This window comes from Engystomops pustulosus, chromosome 10 (genome assembly GCF_040894005.1).
Source record: "Engystomops pustulosus chromosome 10, aEngPut4.maternal, whole genome shotgun sequence".
Classification (NCBI taxonomy): domain Eukaryota; kingdom Metazoa; phylum Chordata; class Amphibia; order Anura; family Leptodactylidae; genus Engystomops; species Engystomops pustulosus.
Genome location: NC_092420.1, coordinates 15,207,859 through 15,228,373, shown reverse-complemented (window position 1 = coordinate 15,228,373; position 20,515 = coordinate 15,207,859). Strand labels below are relative to the sequence as shown.

At 43.3% G+C, this 20,515-nt stretch overlaps 1 protein-coding gene across 1 annotated transcript in view; it reads right to left on the bottom strand.

Moving 5' to 3' along the window:
- TAFA4 (TAFA chemokine like family member 4) overlaps nt 1-20,515 on the bottom strand; it is a 123,425-nt gene that overhangs the window by 76,656 nt on the left and 26,254 nt on the right. Inside the window, exons 2-3 of the mRNA XM_072127233.1 lie at nt 5,692-5,828; nt 3,892-4,007 (exon numbers count right to left, since the gene is read on the bottom strand). Of these exons, the coding sequence (XP_071983334.1) occupies nt 3,892-4,007; nt 5,692-5,804 (229 nt within the window). The 5' untranslated portion in view covers nt 5,805-5,828. The remainder of the gene's footprint in view (nt 1-3,891; nt 4,008-5,691; nt 5,829-20,515) is intronic.

Below are 20,515 nucleotides of genomic sequence, written 5' to 3'. Positions count from 1 at the left end.
TTTGGCGCACGAACCAAATGATTAAAAACTGTCTCCCCATTCATGAAGGTGGAATAGGTCTCCCTGGACTGCTTTTGCTTTTAACTACTCTATTGGTGCACCAAAAATTGCAGCACAAAGCCAGAAGCGCCAGAAAAGTGTTAGATTCACAAGCGGCGACACAATTTAGCACCAAAAAACAGAACAAGTTGTGAGTGTCGGAAAACCACCAAAATCGTGGCTCCTACAGTTCATCAATCAATGTGGTGCAAACTCCGACTATGTACTAACTCGCCCCTTTGGGTGCACATTTTTCTTGTTGGACACAGAGCATCCGCGACACAAAACTGGCGCAGACACTTTATAACCACATGCACAAGCAGTTTGCACATTCTTTCTAGTGCAAAGTCAGACAAAAAACTGGCGCAGACACTTTAGTAATAACAGAGCATGCCCCAAAAGAAAATAAAAGGTTACCGCCCCCTTGACTATTATGAGCTTATTCAAATTGCAACTGCCATCCATCACTTTTTAACCATAATGCATCCTGTATACTGAAGGGATCATATTGGACTTAGAGATTACATGTCCCTTTCTTGCCTACCGTATGTCCTGTTATTATACAATGGTGCACATTTACTAAAAACAGTGCAAACTGCACTATGTATGTAGTGTGCAGGGGGCGCCAGATTCAGGATTTGCGGCGCACGTCCTTCATGAATCTGGCGCCCCCTGCAGTGCTCCGACAGAATGCACCAACTTTTTTTGGTGCACCTTTAACATGGGGCGTGCAACACATTTTGGTCGGACTTTGCATGATAAATCTGGCGTGTGGTCCAAGTGATCACCGGAACGCCCCCTTCAATGACGAAATTTGGGTTGCATGAAGAATAGTGCAGCCGCTACTGATAACGGTCGTGTGCAACACAAATGTGGAGCGGACACTTCTTAAATACCTGTGCGAGCATCCTCCATAAAACTGGCGGAAGATCCATAGTAAATGTGCCCCAGTACATTTTGAATGTTAACTAATGCAATAGTGCCCCCAGTGGTGAATTGGTGGAACATATGTAACTTTATGGACATGTTTATGGTAATTTTTATGACCCTATAAATGGATGTGATCTGAGTGTAGATACAAAGAATATGATGTATTTGTGGAATAAGAATGTGATTCTGTTTGGGCCCACCGGCGGGAGGATCTCCGTATTATTGGGGCGATGTTTCATGGCTCTGCCATCTGTGTGTAAGCGGCGAGACTCCAACTTTACAGTAAATATTTATGGTAAATTACATTTTTAGGAGAGCGAATTTATCAGGATTTGAATCACTTTTCTGTTTGGGCTGTAAACTACGTGTTCTGGTACACACCGCCTTCTCCAGGTGGATCACCTCCATATTTACGGCATCTTATCTCCTAGACATAATGCGTCCACGCTCATTAAAAACACGCGTCGCGCTTAAATAATGTATGACGTAGAATACTGGAACGGCGATAAGACATGGAGTATTGTACTACATAAAATTACTAATGACTCATGGTTCTAATTAGGGGCCGCAGAATTCTGGCTACGGATAATGGGAATCGGGAGAATTAGATTTTTGGCCTTGCAGGGCCCTCTAGTGGACATTCCTTATAGTGCATGATTACCGAGACTGCGTTTTCTGGGGTTTGGTAGAGAAAGATTCCTTTACCATAGGAAAGCTGTGACTGTTACCTGCTCACTTGCTCACAAAATTCTGGGGCATAGAGTGTAGCCTATATTTAATTTTGTTTCTTTTCCTCCATCAGCACAATTTGGACACATCCACAAGGAAGGATGCATGGATGGGGTCGTGTAGTCCCACAGTCTGACATCCGGCATCATTGAGAGAATCGATTTGTAGATTTGATACGAATCTATAAAAAGGTGCCAAACCGTATCCAAATTTCATTTATCGAAATATCAAAATAATTTCATACATCAGGAGCCTCCGGCCCCCTTCCTGGGGTAGAATTGCCCCACAGCCTGCGCCACTTACCCCCCCTTCATCCACTTCTGTGCCCACTTCACAAGGGGGATAAAATTACAATAAATGGCAGTTTGAAACTAAGTTGCTATTATTTTAGATCAGTTTGTGCCTATTTTCGGCACCTTACGCCACCTACAGGGGAAAGCAGGGGTTGCAGTGTCAGGCCAGAGCCACCTGATACATCTGGCAGGTGTCGGGGCTCACTAGCACACCATGCGTCAGCGTATGCTAAGTCCCCCCTCCCCACCCCTTCCCCCAATATATAAAGGAAAGTATTAGAATATTATTTTTCAACTTGTGGCTTTCCCTTTTATGCACAACTCCGACTCTCAGCATATTCCCAGAATCCCAGAGCATGTTGGGGGTGGTAGTTTTACAACAGCTGGAAAGTCACCAGTCAGAGGCGATTGGAATAGATAAATATAATGTGACACCAAAAATACAAATGATCCCCCATTTATTTATTGTTTATATCCACCAAAAGCTCCCACTTCAATTACATGGGGTGACAATGGGAGTTAAAGGGGGTCTTCCAGCTCTAAATCCCCTCACAAGTAAAACCAATACTGTGTGGGGCATTTAATAAGCTTTCCAGAAATGCCTTTCCCGTTTCTTCAAAATCTGTCATTTTAGAGAAAATACTATTTTAACAATATGCAAATTTACTTTATAGTGCACAAGAGGCGGGGTCATATTTGCTGGGGCACCTGCCTTCTCCTTTCTGCACATATTATCCATGTGGATGACAATCACTATGTGAAGGCCTGGTTCTACACATCATAGAAAAACAAAAAAACAGAGCATCAAAAGACAAAACCCCGCCTCTAATGCATCTAATTTGCATACATATAAAAACTGAAATTTTGTCATAACGGTAGATTATTTGGAAGCAGGAAAGATATGTCTGGGAAGCTCAGGAAGTGTCCTACATATTACTGGTTTTATGTGTGCGGAGATATGGGAGCTGGTAGAAGCCCTTTAAAGGACATCTACCACCAGGATGAAGGATTGTAAACCAAGCACACTGACATACTGGTGTGTTCCTCCCCTGGCAGGATCCACACTACTTTTAGCTTCTAATGCCCTTGTTTATAAGAAAAAATGGTTTTAAATTATGCAAATGAGCCTGCGGGGCTCAAGGCTCCATTAACAGCAATGGAGTTTGGAGCCCCTCAGACTCACCTGCATAATTTTAGAAGCCTTTTTTAGTAAAAACCAGAGCATAAAAAGCTAAAAGAAAAGCAGATCCTGGCAGAGGGGCACACACCAGACTGTCAGTGCGCTTGGTGTACAATCCTTCATCCTGGTGGTAGATATCGTTTAAGAATTATTTCCAAGGTTCGACCCAAGTCACTGTATATAAAGTTAGCGTAAAAATATCTGATCAGAGGAGATTATCCGCTGCAGTGTTTTGCCGGCGACTCGTCATTGCATCATCTTGCAAAAAAAAAAAACGTAACGCGCTACATTTAATCCCGCCATCGCCCTCCCTGATTCCCATGCATTATGCTAAGTCATTTCCCATCTGGGAGCGGAGTCTAGTACAGTATGTAGCCGAGATCATTACAGTGTACAAAATTATACTAAATAATTCAGCTACGGGCTCCATTTTACTACATCGCCGGAGTCGCAGCTTCAAAATAAAAACCACACAAACAGGTGAAATACAATGTAGATCTTACGTCTCTATAAAAAAAGACAAAAAAAAGATGAAAAACATAAAACAAAGTGATGAATGGGAAGCCCCGATCCCATGTGGAATGAAAAGAATCCAGGATTGATGGGAAATTAAAGGAATGTTCCATATGGGGTCCAGTAGCAGGAGGCGGGAAACAACAGGGCATCAGTCAGCAGACACTAAAGACGGCACGTGGCGGGTAAGGAAGTGGCGCATCCTACCTGTGTGACCTCGGGAATTAAGGCTGGAGGCTGACAACATTTTACAGCAAACCATTAAGACGTAGGCCAAGACGAGCCAGTGAGACAGGAGCATGGAGTTGGCATTGAGTCGCATCCTGGAGGAGGGAAGAAAGGAGAAATATGATTAGGGGACATGCAAAGGGAAGGGTGGATACATGTATACATGAGGAGGAAAGTGGTTCTTCAACAGAGGTGGTTCTATGCTGTATTTAGGTTAGGTATTTGGTAAGAGCCTGGGTCCACCGGAGGATCCTCCGCTTCTCCGGTGGGCCAGTCCGACGCTGGCTCAACCTGAAGTGCCCTTCTTTGACCACAGCACATAACTTGTGACATACCATGGATAACAGGAAGTGACATCCCATAGATAACAGGAAGTGATGTCTATGGATAACAGAAAGTGATGTCTATGGATAACAGGAAGTGAAGTCCCATGGATAACAGGAAGTGACATGCCATAGAGAACAGGAAGTATTGTGCCATGAACAGAAAGCTCCTGCATCCACCATATGTGCTGGTCACATCACCATAAAAGGGTGTAACTAACATGTACAGTGCCTTGGTGATAAAAGGGGTGTGTCCTGCCCAGAGAAGTAGATGTGTCACTGCCTAAAATAAAGCAGGATTTAGGAAAAAGGGGTGTGGTAAAAATTTAAAGGGACATTCTGCATGCCAGCTTATTGCAGACATACTTCCCAGTGTTGGCAAATATGAACATCACTTATATGTATACAGGTATCTTTTTTTTTCCAATTCTTGAAAACCCCTTTAAATTAAAGGGATATCAGATTTTATTAAATTCATCTGTTTATAATGGAACTTCCAACATATTTTTTATATATTTCTTTTCTTTATAATGTTATGATCTCTGCTTGCCATCAGTGTATAGAAACATTATGGGGCAGATATACTTACCCGGGCTGTTCGCGATCCAGCGGCGTGTTCTCTGCGGAGGATTCAGGTTCTGCTGGGATTCACTAAGGTAGTTCCTCCAACGTCCACCAGGTGTCGCTGCTGCGCTGAAGTTCATCGGAATGCACTGAAGTTCACCGTCCTATCGTGGGTGCAAGTACGCACGTGTCAAGCGACACATTTTTTTTTTTTAAATGCAGCGTTTTTTTCCGAATCCGTCTGGTTTTCGTACGGCCAGGCCCCCCCAATTTCCGCCGCGTGCATGTCGGCGCCGATGCGCCACAATCCGATCGCGTGCACCAAAATCCTGTGGCAATTCAGGGAAAATCAGAAGTTTTCGGATAACCCCTCGGAAAAACATGATTCGGGCCCTTAGTAAATGACCCCCTATTTGTTTCAATCAGGTCTCCCCATGTAACCATATTACAATCACCCACACAGGTTTTTAAAGGGATACTACAGGGAACAGGTAACTATTGTGTATTATGCTCAGAGCAGAATCTGGGGGAGGAGCACGACCGTGGACATAAAAAAATAATGTGCCATGCTCCGCCCCCTCTGTGCTGAGTGTTTCCCAATTGTGCTTAAGTGTTCCTCTATCGTTTCCCTTCTCTGACAACAAGCAGGTATTTTGCAGATATTTAAAGGCAATGTGGTTATTTATTAGGATATAATTACTTAAAATCAGAGCCCCCGATGCAGGTCATCGACATCGATCAGATTGGCGGCCATTTTTATGGAGACTTTTTTCCTATATTGAGCAGCAGAGTAATATAAAATGTGAATATAATGAGATGTGTCGGAATCACAGCCCGTCCCTCCGGAGCCGCCCTCTCCCTTAACATATCTGCAGCGGCAGAGTGATCTTACCTTAGGGGCTTAGCGCAAATTTTATTCCAGTCAAACACAATTATTTCTGTATCTGCTTCAAACTTGCTCCAAAATCCCATTTGCAACCACAGGTAACAAGTTGTGCATTTCATATAATGTCTTCCCCCATAAGAGACCTGCAGGAGAAAGCAGAACAGACGGCAATTAGAGGATTACATTCCGCTGTTTGCTAAGCGTTGCGTTTCAATGTAATTGTTTAGAATGACTCGAAGCAGCAGATATAACTTCCCATCGCACATAACAGATCTGTCACACGTAGGAAATTGTGGAAATTTTACATAGGACATTAGAAATCTTCTCTAACAAGTGTTCAAATTGCCTGCAGCGCCCCCGCAGGTAAAGAAAAGTATTACACATTTTATATTGAAATCAATTGACTGGATCTGCTGGGTCCAGATGATTTTACAGCATAGAGGGGTCATCCAGTATTAGCTCATCATTTTCTAAAAGTGTATTTGTAATAGGATGACTAAACCCAACATTGTTCACATCAGTATTATGAACATGATCCAGCTTTCTATTATATACAACAGTGCTGTCACATATAGAGTATTTAGGTCTAAGGCCTCCAGCAATCTGCCGTAAACTCCAGGGAACCTAGCAGTAGGTGTTCACCTTTCCTACTATATGACCAGTGTCGTGGTCGTATAGTCTTCAGCAGTGACGGTTCAACCCAGTGTGAGGGTTCCTTAGGCCCCACGGATACAATTATTATGGGGGACCACCCTTCATCATACCTTGAGAAACAGACCCTAGTAACCTCCAAAAGAGGTGGTTCTATGCTGTATTTAGGTTAGGTATTTGGCTAGAGACTGGGTCCACCGGAGGATCCTCCGCTTCTCCGGTGGGCCAGTCCAACACTGGCTCAACCTGAAGTGCCCTCCTTTGACCACAGCACATAACTTGTGATATACCATGGATAACAGGAAGTGACATCCCATGGATACCAGGAAGTGATGTTCATGGATAACAAGTGATCTTCATGGATAAGTGAACTCCCATATATAACAGGAAGTGACACGCCATAGAGAACAGGAAATATTGTCCAATGGACAGAAAGCTCCTGCATCCACCATATGTGCTGGCCATAAAAGGGTGTAACTAACATGTACAGTGCCTGGGTGATAAATGGGGAGTGTCCTGCCAAGAGAAGTAGGTGTGTCACTGCCTAAAATAGGGCATGATATAGGAAAAAGGCACTTTCTCTGCAGTGCCCCCACAGGAAAACGGAAGTATTACATCGTTTCTATTAAAAAAAAAAATTTTGCAAAGAAATTCATTTGAAGCATAATTGAGGTCTGGATGGAGGTCCCCCCTGTTGTTACATGTCTATTGAGCCAGACATTGTCACGAGCAGAGGTACACTAAATATCATGAACAGGATCAAACTTCCTATGAAACACAACAGCCACGCCATATATAGTTTAGGTGTCTAGAAAATTTATTTAGAGCACCCATCATCTCTAGGAAACCAGGCAGCAGGTGTTCCATTTCCCTGCAGTGCCCCCCACAGGAGAGAAGAAGTATTACACATTGTCCATGAAAATAAATAGACTGCATGAGTTGGTCCTTCCAGGGTTAGCAAGCGGGTCCTGAATAGAGTCCAAATCCTAATTCTCTAAAAAGTTATTCATAATAGGATCGAAAAACACTGGACCTGCCAAACTTCACTGTGGTCCTAACATGAAGTTGTGCTGTAGGGGGTAAATTTTACCTAATCCAATAAAACTTTTGTTCCGGATTAATGGATCCTTCTTCCTTACTTAGAGCTCCTTTAGTGGATCCATGCAAGGAAACTATTTATACTTTATGGAGTATTTTTACTGCAAGTCTTTAATTTCCCTGCAGCGCCTCCACAGGGGAGAAATGGTATTACATGACTGAATGATGGCCTAGAACAGTGATGGTGAACCTTTTAGCGGCCGAGTGCCCAAAACAAACCAAAACCCCCCTTATTTATCGCAAGGTGCCAACCAAAATTAAAGCAGTAACTTATTACTCCCTGTTCTTCAACAACTTTCAATCATATTGGCCTCCTGAGGACAGAAACATAGTAGAAAGATGGAAAATTTTGTATCATTGTAGCTTCTTTCCAGTGTCCCTCTGTACACAGAGAATTGTGGGGCAGCAGAAGGTCCTCCAAAGGTAATTTGTCCCTGTCTACTCATTCTCCCTCTTCCTACAGTCCCTAGAAACTAAGCAAGTATCAAAATATGACGGAAAGCAGCATCTTCTAAGTTGCTTGGAACTGCAGGAAGATTTATTGAGTCCGATTTGGTGTGCTGCGGTGATGGCCTGGGTGCCCACAGAAAGAGCTTGGAGTGCCACCAATGGCACCCGTGCCATAGGTTCGCCACCACTGGCCTAGAAGATACCAAAGAAGTGAGCATGAATTTTGCCTGATACCCGAGCAATAAATTTGCCTTAAGTGTCCATCAGATATATTAGTCATAGGTTTTAGATGACGACTTTCCATGCGGTTTTCCAGTATCTAGTAGCCGCAGCGGCTCTGATCCACATCCCTATCTGAACTCCAGCCGCAGAGCGAGTACACAATTGCATTTAGCAGTCAGATGTGGTTACAATAATTTGCATTTAGCCTGACCCTGCGATCCCGAGGCTCCATGCAATTAGACGGCCGCGTACGAGACGCCACAAGTGGGTTTTAAGAGTCTCGCTGTTGTGATCGCCGCTTAGGATAATGGTAAATGTAAATGAACTCAGTCATTGATCGGAGCGCGCAGTTAATCATAGATAATACTCGAAGATGACACACAAATAGGAGAGGCCTGACAGTGGCTGCGACCTTAAGGGCAAATCCTAAGCAGCCAGAACATTAAAACCATCAGTTGCAAAAGTTTGTCCCATCAAAACACTTATCCCCTATGTACAGGATAGCGGTAAGTGTCATTCAGTAGATAGGGACTGAAAATCATCCCCCCAAATGACTGCATGTTTGGTGATCTATTCACTTTTATGGGGCCAAACCCCCTACAAACAAAATAGGGCCATGTGACTTTTTGGTGCCCCGATTCACGATCACTGGGTCCCAACAGTCGGACACTTTTCCTCTATCCTGTGAATTAGGAATAAGTAACCTTGGTGCTACCAACACCATTAAGGGAGCAGTCCCTTATCACAATATTTTCTGAATGAGAATACGGCCCTAAAAATAAACTGATCTTAAAGGGAACCTGTCATCAGCAATTGGTCTAATAAACCACTACTAGTATATTGTAAAACAACGTAACACCTTCTAGTTTTTGTGTCTATCATGGTCCAGTGCGGTGGCATCATCCAGAAAATCAACTTTGAGGTGAGATGTAAATTGGTTGCACAAAGTCAAGGAGGAGGAGTTTTCACACCGAAGTCAAGGTGGGGAGCTCTAAACGCCTCCTCCTCTGTGATTGACCTTATGTATCGGACTTGAGGAGATCTGTTTAGTGATGTCTCTGGATGTAGGACCATCAATTACAGTGATAGGGGCTTTCTGAGGAAGAGAGAGCTTGACTTTAGTGTTATAATCTCCGCCTCCTTGACCTTATATGACCAATTTACATCTCACTTCAAAATTTTCTGGATACTGGGCCATGAAAGATAAATTATCTGGAAGGTGTTCAGCTGCTTGACAACATACTGGTAGTGGTTTATTAGGTCAATTACTGCTGACAGGTTCCCTTTAACTTGTCCAAATACTGAGAACCTTAGTATTGAACTAGAATTTGTAGGGGAATCTGACATTACGTTTCCAATTTCCCTGCAGCTCCCCCAGAGATGGACTGAGGGATTACATGTAACTCATTGAAGCCCTTGAACTTTATTTATAATGTTAAATCCTCCCAACAAAGATCAGGAAAATCCTGATAAATCCTGGTGGGCAGCTACGATGGGCCGGTGGGGCACTTCTATGCCAGGTCTGTCCTGGGGTAGTTTTTCTCTATAGCCTGCCCCTTTTCAAGTAAACCCCCCTTGTTGGCCCACTGCACCACTGGCTGCGCTCCCCTTCATACACTTTCAGGCCCGTTTGGAGCAGAGGTGGCGTAAGGGGGGAAATAGTCATAATCCCTGATCAGGAATTATGACTATTTTAGGGCTTGTACGCACAATGTATAATGATAAATTTGCCCCATGGTTTTTCCTGATGATTTTTTTACATATCAATATAACATCTGTTTTATATGAACTTTTCAATGACCAATTATCTGCTAAAAAATATAAAAAATCCAGACTCCCCGGCACAGTGTCCCCGTCCCCCATAATTATGTGCACGCGTTCTTCCCGCCCGACCTCTGCCATTAAAAAAACAAAAAAACAAGTTAATGGCTATTTAGCATGAAATCTCTAAAGGACCAATTACCAAGGTTGGAGCGTTTAGTGTTAATTAGGCCACATTTTAATTGGACTCCGGCTTCAGGTTTTTTTTTCTGTAGGAGTCATAACAATGATAATGACATGGCCGCCTGACATTAGGGGAACGAGATGTTTGTTTACTACTATACAAGTAATTGGCCTCCCTGTTTATGTAGAGCGTGGCCCCTCCATCCTCCCTCATATTGTGGCCTCTGTCCTCCATTCCCTTTATATTGTGACCTCCTGTCCTCCACCCCCCTCATATTGTGGCCTCCTACTCCATCCTCCCTCATATTGTGGCCTCCTGCCCTCCATCCTCCCTCATATTGTGGCCTCCTGCCCTCCATCCTCCCTCATATTGTGGCCTCTGTCCTCCATTTCCTTTATATTGTGGCCTCCTGTCCTCCATACTTCCACATATTGTGGCCTCCTGTCATTCATCCTCTTCATATAGTGACCTTCCTCCCCCTCCATCCTCTGCATAATGTGGCCTCTGTCCTCCATTCCCTTTATATTGTGGCCCCTGTCCTCCATCCTCCCTCATATTGTGGCCTCCTGCCCTCCATCCTCCCTCATATTGTGGCCTCCTGCCCTCCATCCTCCCTCATATTGTGGCCTCCTGCCCTCCATCCTCCCTCATATTGTGGCCTCCTATCCTCCATCCTCCCTCATATTGTGGCCTCCTGCCCTCCATCCTCCCTCATATTGTGGCCTCTGTCCTCCATACTTCCACATATTGTGGCCTCCTGTCATTCATCCTCTTCATATAGTGACCTTCCTCCCCCTCCATCCTCTGCATAATGTGGCCCTCATTCTCCCACATATCGTGGCCTACCAATTCCATCATACTGTGGCCTCCCTCCTCTTCATATTGTGGCCCTTGTCCTCCAGCCTCCCTTATACTGTGGCCCTTGTCCTCCAACCTCCCTTATATTGTGGCCCTTCTCCCCTCCTAAGTATTAAACAAAAAACTTTACTTACCTTTCCATAGTCCCCCGCAGTCTTGCTTCTTCCATTCCCTGGGGCTTGGACATGACCCAGAGGAGGGGGCGGGGCCAGCCAAAGGGTAGACCTATCTCCACTAGTCTCCATACAGGAGGTAGCTTCTCCCCTCGGCTGGCTCTGCCCCCACCTCTGAGTCATCTCCTGGGGAGAGGAGAAAGTCAGACTGCGGGGGGACTATGGAAAGGTAAGTAAAGTTATATTAGTTTAAATAGAGACGATCCCACCACCTGGTCTCAGCCCTGAACCTCTACTGTGTCGGGGCTGGGACTAGGAGGTGGAACCCAGCGGGACATTGCATGCTGCAATATTTTTCTCAGACTGCACATCAGTGAAAAAAAAGAGCCCTAAGATAGATAGAAAGAGAGATTTATAGATATGAGATAGATATGAGATAGATAGATAGATAGATAGATAGATAGATAGATAGATAGATAGATAGATAGATATGAGATAGATAGATATGAGATAGATATGAGATAGATAGATAGATAGATAGATATGAGATAGATAGATAGATAGATAGGAGATAGATAGATAGATAGATAGATAGATAGATAGATAGATATGAGATAGATATGAGATAGATAGATAGATAGATATGGGATAGATATGAGATAGATAGATAGATAGATAGATATGAGATAGATAGATAGATAGATAGATAGATAGATAGATATGAGATAGATAGATAGATAGATATGAGATAGATAGATAGATAGATAGATAGATAGATAGATATGAGATAGATAGATAGATATGAGATAGATAGATAGATAGATAGATAGATAGATATGAGATAGATAGATAGATAGATAGATAGATAGATAGATAGATAGATAGATAGATATGAGATAGATAGATAGATAGATAGATATGAGATAGATAGATAGATAGATAGATAGATAGATAGATAGATAGATAGATATGAGATAGATAGATAGATAGGAGATAGATAGATATGAGATAGATAGATATGAGATAGATAGATAGATAGATAGATAGATATGAGATAGATAGATAGATCGATATGAGATAGATAGATCGATATGAGATAGATAGATAGATAGATAGATAGATAGATAGATAGATAGATAGATAGATATGAGATAGATAGATATGAGATAGATAAGAGATACATAAGAGATAGATAGATAGATAGATAGATAGATAGATATGAGATAGATATGAGATAGATAGGAGATAGATAAATAGATATGAGATAGATAGATAGATATGAGATAGATGATAGATAGATAGGAGATAGATATGAGATAGATAGATATGAGATAGATAGATAGATAGATAGATAGATAGATAGATAGATATGAGATAGATAGCTGCCCCTGTAGATGAGGCTAATAAGATGAAAGTCGGGATCACTTTGGTATTAGGGTGACTGGCGCTGGTCCGGTTTGTGGTGTCGCAGTTACATATAATTACTGCCTCATGGTAAACTACAAAGCAGAGGCAGCAGCAGACACAACGCGGCAGAACTTCTCGATTTGGAACAGAACATCTAAAAATAGTAAAGGAATTCTAAGCAAAACTGCAGAATATAGTTTCCGTTGTGCGAATCTTTATTGGGATTTATGGCCATTGTTTGCTGTTCTGCAGACAGATGATAAATCTGCAGTCTGTGGGCGCTACCCACCTGCCTGGCATCCGCTATGTGTAGCAAGTGTGCCACCTAGTGGAGGCTGAGCAGATTACACCATTGTGTCCTCATTGTATGCAGCCAATAATGTTCTCCTTATAGTCGGATGTAGCAGTGCTGGGTTTGTTGTAGACAATAAGAGGTCACTTAGTCGTTCTCCTCATTATACTTCAATGGGTTATTACTAAAATAATAACCCAAATATGAAAGACAAAGGGATAAAGGGGAAAGGGGTTATTTTTTTAGAATTACAATCTCAATAGGATCTTATTGAGATCAGTGGAAAAGTTTAGGGTCTCGGTGTTTCAACCGTTTCAATAGAAACGGATTGGACGCTTTTCAAGTCAACCCCTTTAAATCTGACATCAAGATCCATCATGATAAACCAGGGACATTACTCATAGATCCAGGCACCGGGACTGTGGTAATCTTCTTATATTTGTTATCCTTGGCCTCCTGCCTTCTAAAATCAACCTTTAAAATTATGCAATTGGAGTTTCAAAATTCAAATGCTGTAATGGGACCAAGGATTATCAATAAAGCTTCATTACAGACACCTTACAGCTGATCAGTGCAATCTGGGACTATAATAACATCCTCACAGGGGGCAGAGGGGTCCCTCTTTAACTAGGAGTGGTCTGTAAGTCGGGTGTCCTTAAGTAGGGAACCGCCTGTATATATATATATATATATATTAGAGCCTCTAATGCTCCTATATGGAATCTGCAGCAGCTCAATGTCAATAAGCTGCTGCACGAGCTCCTCCATTGATGACTTCTTCCCCCCTCACAGACCCTATTGGGTTAATACTCGCCCCCCTTCATCTAAAGCCGCCAACCCCATCTGCAAGTCGCCCGTCTGTGATGCGACTATAGTGTCATATCTTCTATGTTCTAAAATATTTGCACTTCAGAACCGGATGGGAGTTTACACTGGGGAGCGCCGGGCCTTTGTTCTTGCGATACACTGAGTAGAGTAAACTTTGCATTTCCTTCGGCAAACCAAGATTTCTGCCGGATCCTTTTCATTATTCCTCATTTACTCAGGGTGACCTTAACACTTTGCCATGCAAAAAAAATGTCATCTGTATCCTTCCACATCAAATGCACAAAGAGACATCTCCGGCTGGAAGAAGATGCTCCGAGATGATGAAATATACACAAATCAAGTCGTGCGAGAAAGGAGAGGTCAGAGGTAGCTAATGGCATAGGCAGAGAACGAGTGGTGTGGATGTATAGCGCCATATCGGGAGCATAGGACATATCCATATCTATATCTGTATGGGAGGGCAGAGCTCTATAGGGCAATAGAGTTTCTATAAAGAAGGAGGAAAAAAATTTTAATTAAAATGTTAAAATGTAAGAAAAGTGAAATGTTGTTATACCCCTTGTGAACACTAGGTGGCACTGCAGCATACTCCCATATTAAAATAATATACAGGCAGTCCCCGGGTTACATACAAGATAGGGACTGTAGGTTTGTTCTTAAGTTGAATTTGTATGTAAGTCGAAACTGTATATTTTATCATTGTAGTTCCCGACAATTTTTTTTTTTGCCCCAGTGACAATTGGAGTTTCAAATTTTTTTGCTGTAATAGGACCAAGAATTATCAATAAAGCTTCATTGCAGACAATTTTAAGCTGATTATTGCAGTCTGGGACTATTTTAAAGCATCCAGAGAGCTTCACCAGAGGTCACAGTGGGCAGAGGGGTCTGTCTGTAACTATGGGTTGTCTGTAAGTCGGGTGTCCTTAAGTAGGGGACCGCCTGTAATTAATTCAACAATCTTCGGACTATATAGAATATAATAATTTCCGGACCTCGGTCTCTTAAAGGAATTTTTCGGAGGTTTCTTTTGTATCATAATAGAAAAAAATTTGCGCCTTTTTTGCAACTTTTTTTAAAAAAAGTTGCAACTTCCCCATCTGGATTCTGGTGACAACTCAGGGAACATTGCAAAGTAGACAATGGCGAACTTTGGAGGAGACTGTTTTAGGCGCAAAATAAGTCGCAAATGAGCACAAGCCCCATGAAAAATATCAAAAAAGTTTGTATTTGTCATCGGAACAAGTTGATTCCAGGGATATTATTAATCAGCGGGGGCCAATCATATAATCTGCATGATGACCACCCGGTGAGTAGTGACCCCTAGTAACACACAAAGAAAACCATCGCGCCAATGCAAAAATAAGTAGCAAAAAATGATAGTGATAGAAAAAAAACATTAACATCTAACCTTAAATATGAAAGGGTTAAAAACAATGTGAGAAGAGGAAGCCATTGGTGACTTCCACTTAGCAGTGACAGTAAATAGTGACCCCCTAGTTAACAGTGACCCCTAGTAAAGTTGACCCCAAGTGAATGGTGGCCACTAGTGAACAGTGATTTGACTCCTAATCAGGGGTGACCCTTAGTAAAGGTGACTCCTAGTTAACAATAATTCCTAGTGAGTGGTGACCCTTAGTGAGTGGTGACACCTAGTGAGTGGTGACCCCTGGTGAATGGTGACCCTTAGTGAATGGTGACCCCTAGTAAGGTTGACTCCTAGTGAGAGTTGAGCCCTAGTAAATGGTGACCACCCCCCCCCCCCCCACACACACACACACACACTTAGTGATGAGTCCAAGTGAATGGTGACCCCTAGTGAACAGTGATTTGACCCATAGTGAGTGGTGACCTGTAGTGGGTGGTGACCCATATTGAGTGGTGACCCACAGTGAGTGGTGACCCCTAGTGAGTGGTGACCCTTAGTGAGTGGTGTCCCCTGTTGGATGCATTATGAATAGCAGAGGAGCGCATGGGCTTCAGCATTGCTGTTATCCCCGGGTGACTTGATCGTCTTCCTTCTGATGTGCACGGAGCGGCGCGGATGGCATTAAGTATTCATGGTAACAGCGGGGACCTCCTTTAGATATGTGCCGTGTATCCTCTTCTGCTTTAAATAAGTCTCCACCAGCCAAGGCAAAACTCAAAGACGGATAACCCCGGAAGCTGCTGTCTGGGACGTATTGTCTGGCTCCAGACATGAGGGGGCAGCTCTGAACCAACACTGCTGAGCCAAGTCCTTCCCCCCTACTATAACACTTTGCTTCTAGGAGGCTGCATGGAGAGGGCTGTACACAGAGGGTTAACAGAACTATGAGCAAATTCTGGGAAACATAATGCCTGGTTATATAAATTAGACGGCTATTCCTTCTGACCCCCTATACACGTGCATGCTCAGCCTTTGCAAGTGTTATGAGTTCTCAGGAAGACACTGCCAGAGCCTTCTAGTAGAAGATAATCCCAGATAATCCAGGGGTAACCAGATAATCCAGGGGTAACCAGATAATCCAGGGGTAACCAGAAGCAATGACCCACCTGTAGATATGGATCAATGGATAAGTAAATTTTGGTAGCAAAGTAGACGGAACAAGTTGTCTGTGTCCTCAAGGCAGGAGATGGAACATTTGTCATATGGAAAATCACCCAAGATTTCACTAATTCCTTTTTTGAACATTTGCTTCTTGTTATATCGAAATGGATTAATAGATTGATAGATATTGGGTGGGATTCATCATGGTTCGTTCACATGAAAACAGGCATACAAGCTGAGCCTATTCCGGCCCCTCTTGGATGGGGGCAATGATGTGGGCTGTGTAATGTCCCTCTGGATGGGTCATTCCTAAACTTGACTATTGCTATACCCTGGTTGGCTGGAGGGAGTTTGCCCAGCTTCTCCATGTTACCATTTAGGCTACCTACCTCTAATTCTGCACATCTCCTGTTAGTCATCCTTTGCTGCCACCTACTGTCAGAATGTAGTATAACACCTGCAGTGCCACATGCCTTTCATTGGAGGGTTAACATGTAACCTTTACGTTCATGTTGCAATCTTTGTTATCTTCTCTGCAAAACTCAGGATGGAGATTGGTTGGGTCTCAGTGTGCTCTGCAAATGTTTATAAATGGGAGCTCATTCCAAGAATCAGGGTCAGTATTAGTCGTCTTTCAGGGATCCTAAGCCTTAATCTCCATCTGCTAATACCATGGAGACTGACACATTGCTGCCCAAGCAGTAGAGCCCATTCGGCTCCTACTAGCCAGCCCTCTAGTCACTGGACTAGGGCTGAGATACTGGACTGAATTCCGGATCCACAGCTAAACAACCCACAACACAAGCCCTGAAAAGCCAGAAAATGAGGCCGTGGAGGGGCGTGAAAGGGGGTGTGGCCCGGCAGTGGATGGTCCTGCGCCTCACCTCTTCACTGCCTATAGTCTGCGCTAGGATGTGACCTGCCATAGCGTCAGGACCTAGTGTAGAACTGTCTGTCCACACGTCGGCTGACGGATATATCCGGAACCTCCCAATGTATCCAGAGGACCCGGGGGGGTACACCATACTCCAGTGTCTGATACATCAGCCCTAAGTCCAAGGACTTGTTCTCCTCCCTCCCGGTGTCTCCTGTAGGGCTCATCACCTGTCACTTTCTTGCGCTGTTGATGTTGCTTCTTGTGACACGATTATTATTGCTTTTTCCTGATATCAGACGGAAGTGTCAGGTTATAAGACCCCGAGCGTCGTCTGATGTCTGACACAAGGAGGGATAGACGCAGCTCAGGATGTGGTTCTGCTGCTGCCTGTGACCTGGATAAGGTCACATCTGCATGAAACAATCATCTAAGAGTCGCAGATTACATCGAAAATCGTCAAGGGCCTTCTTCAGGGGAGTGTCCTCACACTGCTGTGCTCTTGCTTCTCTGCATTGACCCTGTCCTTAACACAACCCCCTCTGCACTGAGTAAAAGCTGTAGCAGACTTCTAGTTATGTTACTACAGCTGTTAGAACAGATTGGAGGGGTTGTAAAACAGCTCAGGGAACAGAGCACAGCAGTGTGAGGATACACCCCCAGTGCATCTGGAGAAGCTACAATCCTGGAATATAAATTAGTTTAAACAGCCCCTCACCTGCCATATTCTTCTGGATAAATGCTACAGCTATCACTTAAAGCAGAGAAGAAGACTGAGAAGTAGCTCAATGCAGAGAGGAAAGAGCACAGAAGTGTGAGGGCACAGCCTAAGTACGTTTAGAGAAATTACAATTCTAGAATATAGATTAGTTATACAGCCCCTCCTCTCTGCTCTGAGTAAAAGCTGTAGCAGTCTCCTAAATAAATACTACACAAGAGAAGAGGGTCTGTGAAGCAGCCTAATGCAGAGATCAAAGTGCACAACAGTGTGAGGACACTGCACATTCCTGAAACATTAAAACAAAAGTCCTGCTGATACCATTTACACACATTAAAGTATAAATACAATCTCTTCAGTCGGACCAATACCTAACACTCTCTGCAGTTCAATGCAGAGAGCACAGAGCACAGCAGCGTGAGAAAACACCAATTCTGAAATATAAATACTTTAAATTCCTGCTGTCACTAACTACAAACCCGAAGGTATGATCACACATCTCTCCAGGGACAACCCCTAACACTGGTTGCAGAGAGCACAGAGCACAGCAGTGTGAGGATACATCCCCAATAATAATATATAAATGTATTTTTTACAGTTCTTCTCTTACTAACTCTAACTAGTCACACAAATGTATGATTATACGACTGTCAAGGGACAAGATTTAACACTGGCTGCAGAGAGCCCAGAGCACAACAGTGTTAGGAAACATCCCCAATTCTGAAATATAAAAGCATTTTCACAGCCCTGCTCTTACTAACTAGCCACACAAATGTATGATTCTGAAATATAAAAGCATTTTTCACAACCCTGCTACCCCCAGGTATGATTATACGTCTATCAAGGGATAGTATCTAACACTGGCCGCAGAGAACCCAGAGCACAACAGTGTGAGGACACATCCCTGATTCTGGAATACAAATGCATTTTTCACAGTCCTGCTGCTACTAACAAAACACACAAAGTTCTGATTACACACTTCCAGGGATTATTCCTAACACTCCAAATAAAGTCTTGCACAGTTCATCAACAGGCTCCCAAACATTAGCTGCTATGATTAATGGCATCCAAAATTATTTTTGCCCAAAATGTGTCAGTTGCTTTGTGCAGCTACATCCCCTTGTCTGTTTTTAATATGGATAAAAATGGAACTTTTTATTCATGGTGTTGGGATCGTTTTTTTTAAATTTGGTGACAATACCTAACACTGGCTGCAGACAGCACAGAGCACAGCAGTGTGAGGAATTTCAAATCTGAAATTTAAAAGCATTTTTCACAGTCCTGCTGTTACTAACTAGTCGCACAGAGGTCTCCACAGCACAGCACAGAGCACAGCAGTGTGAGGAACACGACCCCGAATCTGAAATTTCAAAGCATTTTTCACAGTCCTGCTGTTACTAACTAGTCGCACAGAGGTCTCCACAGCACAGCACAGAACACAGCAGTGTGAGGAACATGTCCCCAAATCTGAAATTTAAAAGCATTTTTCACAGTCCTGCTGTTACTAACTAGTCGCACATAGGTCTCCACAGCACAGCACAGAGCACAGCAGTGTGAGGAACATGTCTCCAAAATCTGAAATGTAAAAGCATTTTTCACAGTCCTGCTGTTACTAACTAGTCGCACAGTGGTCTCCACAGCACAGAGCACAGCAGTGTGAGGAACACGACCCCAAATCTGAAATTTAAAAGCCTTTTTCCCAGTCCTGCTGTTACTAACTTGTCACACAGAGGTCTCCAGTGGTGGCAGTAGTGAAAATTCTTGCAGTCCCTTTAAAAACGATATGGAAAATAACTCAGAATTTCGTCACTCGCCCTTTACCCCCCCCCCCTGCGCTGTAATCTGCGTCGCAGCGATAGTGACATTATTTGTGACATTATTATAGACAAGATATTTATTAATCCTTCCTGATCGGAGATGATATTATGCGGTCGCTCGCCGGAGATCAGACCCCCCCCTCCCCCGCACACGTGGAGATCCGCAGATCGCCCGCACGTGGATAGAGGAAACCTTGAGGGACGCGTCTTGTCTCTGAGGCCTCATTAAAATATGAGCGGACCGGCCAAGCGACAAGTCCGATTACCGCCGCTGTTTACTGGGAAATGTCACGATTTCTCTTTGTCGCTGTCACAATCTGCTGACGAAACGGATTTTACATTCATTTATTTTTCCCCGAGACCAGAAAGTATTAACTCATTTAGAATGAACTAAAACTTTCCCTCTATTTTTTTTTTTTTTTAACATAGTTTTGCTTTTTATAGATTTTGACCTTGGTGGGTGAGAGGAAAGGGCATAACAGGGGCTTCTGAGCATCCAGGGGCAAATTTAAAGGGATACACCACTAGTACCAGCTCCACTAGTACTCACAGGTCATATCTGGTATTGCAACTCAGCCCCTATATATAGAATCTACCATAAGGTTTTGTAAAACCACCTTTGTGTATGTTGTTAGTAGCAGCAGGACAGTGATATATGGGTGTATATTCCAGGATGGTAGTTTCTGCAAGTGCACTGGGAGGGTGTCCTCACACTGCAGTGCTCTGTGCTCTCTGTAACACGTGTTATGTATTGTCCCTGGAGATCTGTGTAATCTTACCTTTTATGTGTTTGGTTAGTAGCAGCAGGACTGTGAAATATGGATTTATATTCCAGGATTGTAGCTTCGTCAAATGCACTAGGGGCAGGTCCTCACACTGCTGTGCTCTATGCAGACAGTATAACGTACTGGCCATGGAGATCTGTGTAATCATACCTTTGGTGTTTAGTTAGTAGCAGCAGGACTGTGACATATGGATTTATATTACAGGATTGTAGCTTCTTCAAATACACTAGGGGCAGGTCCTCACA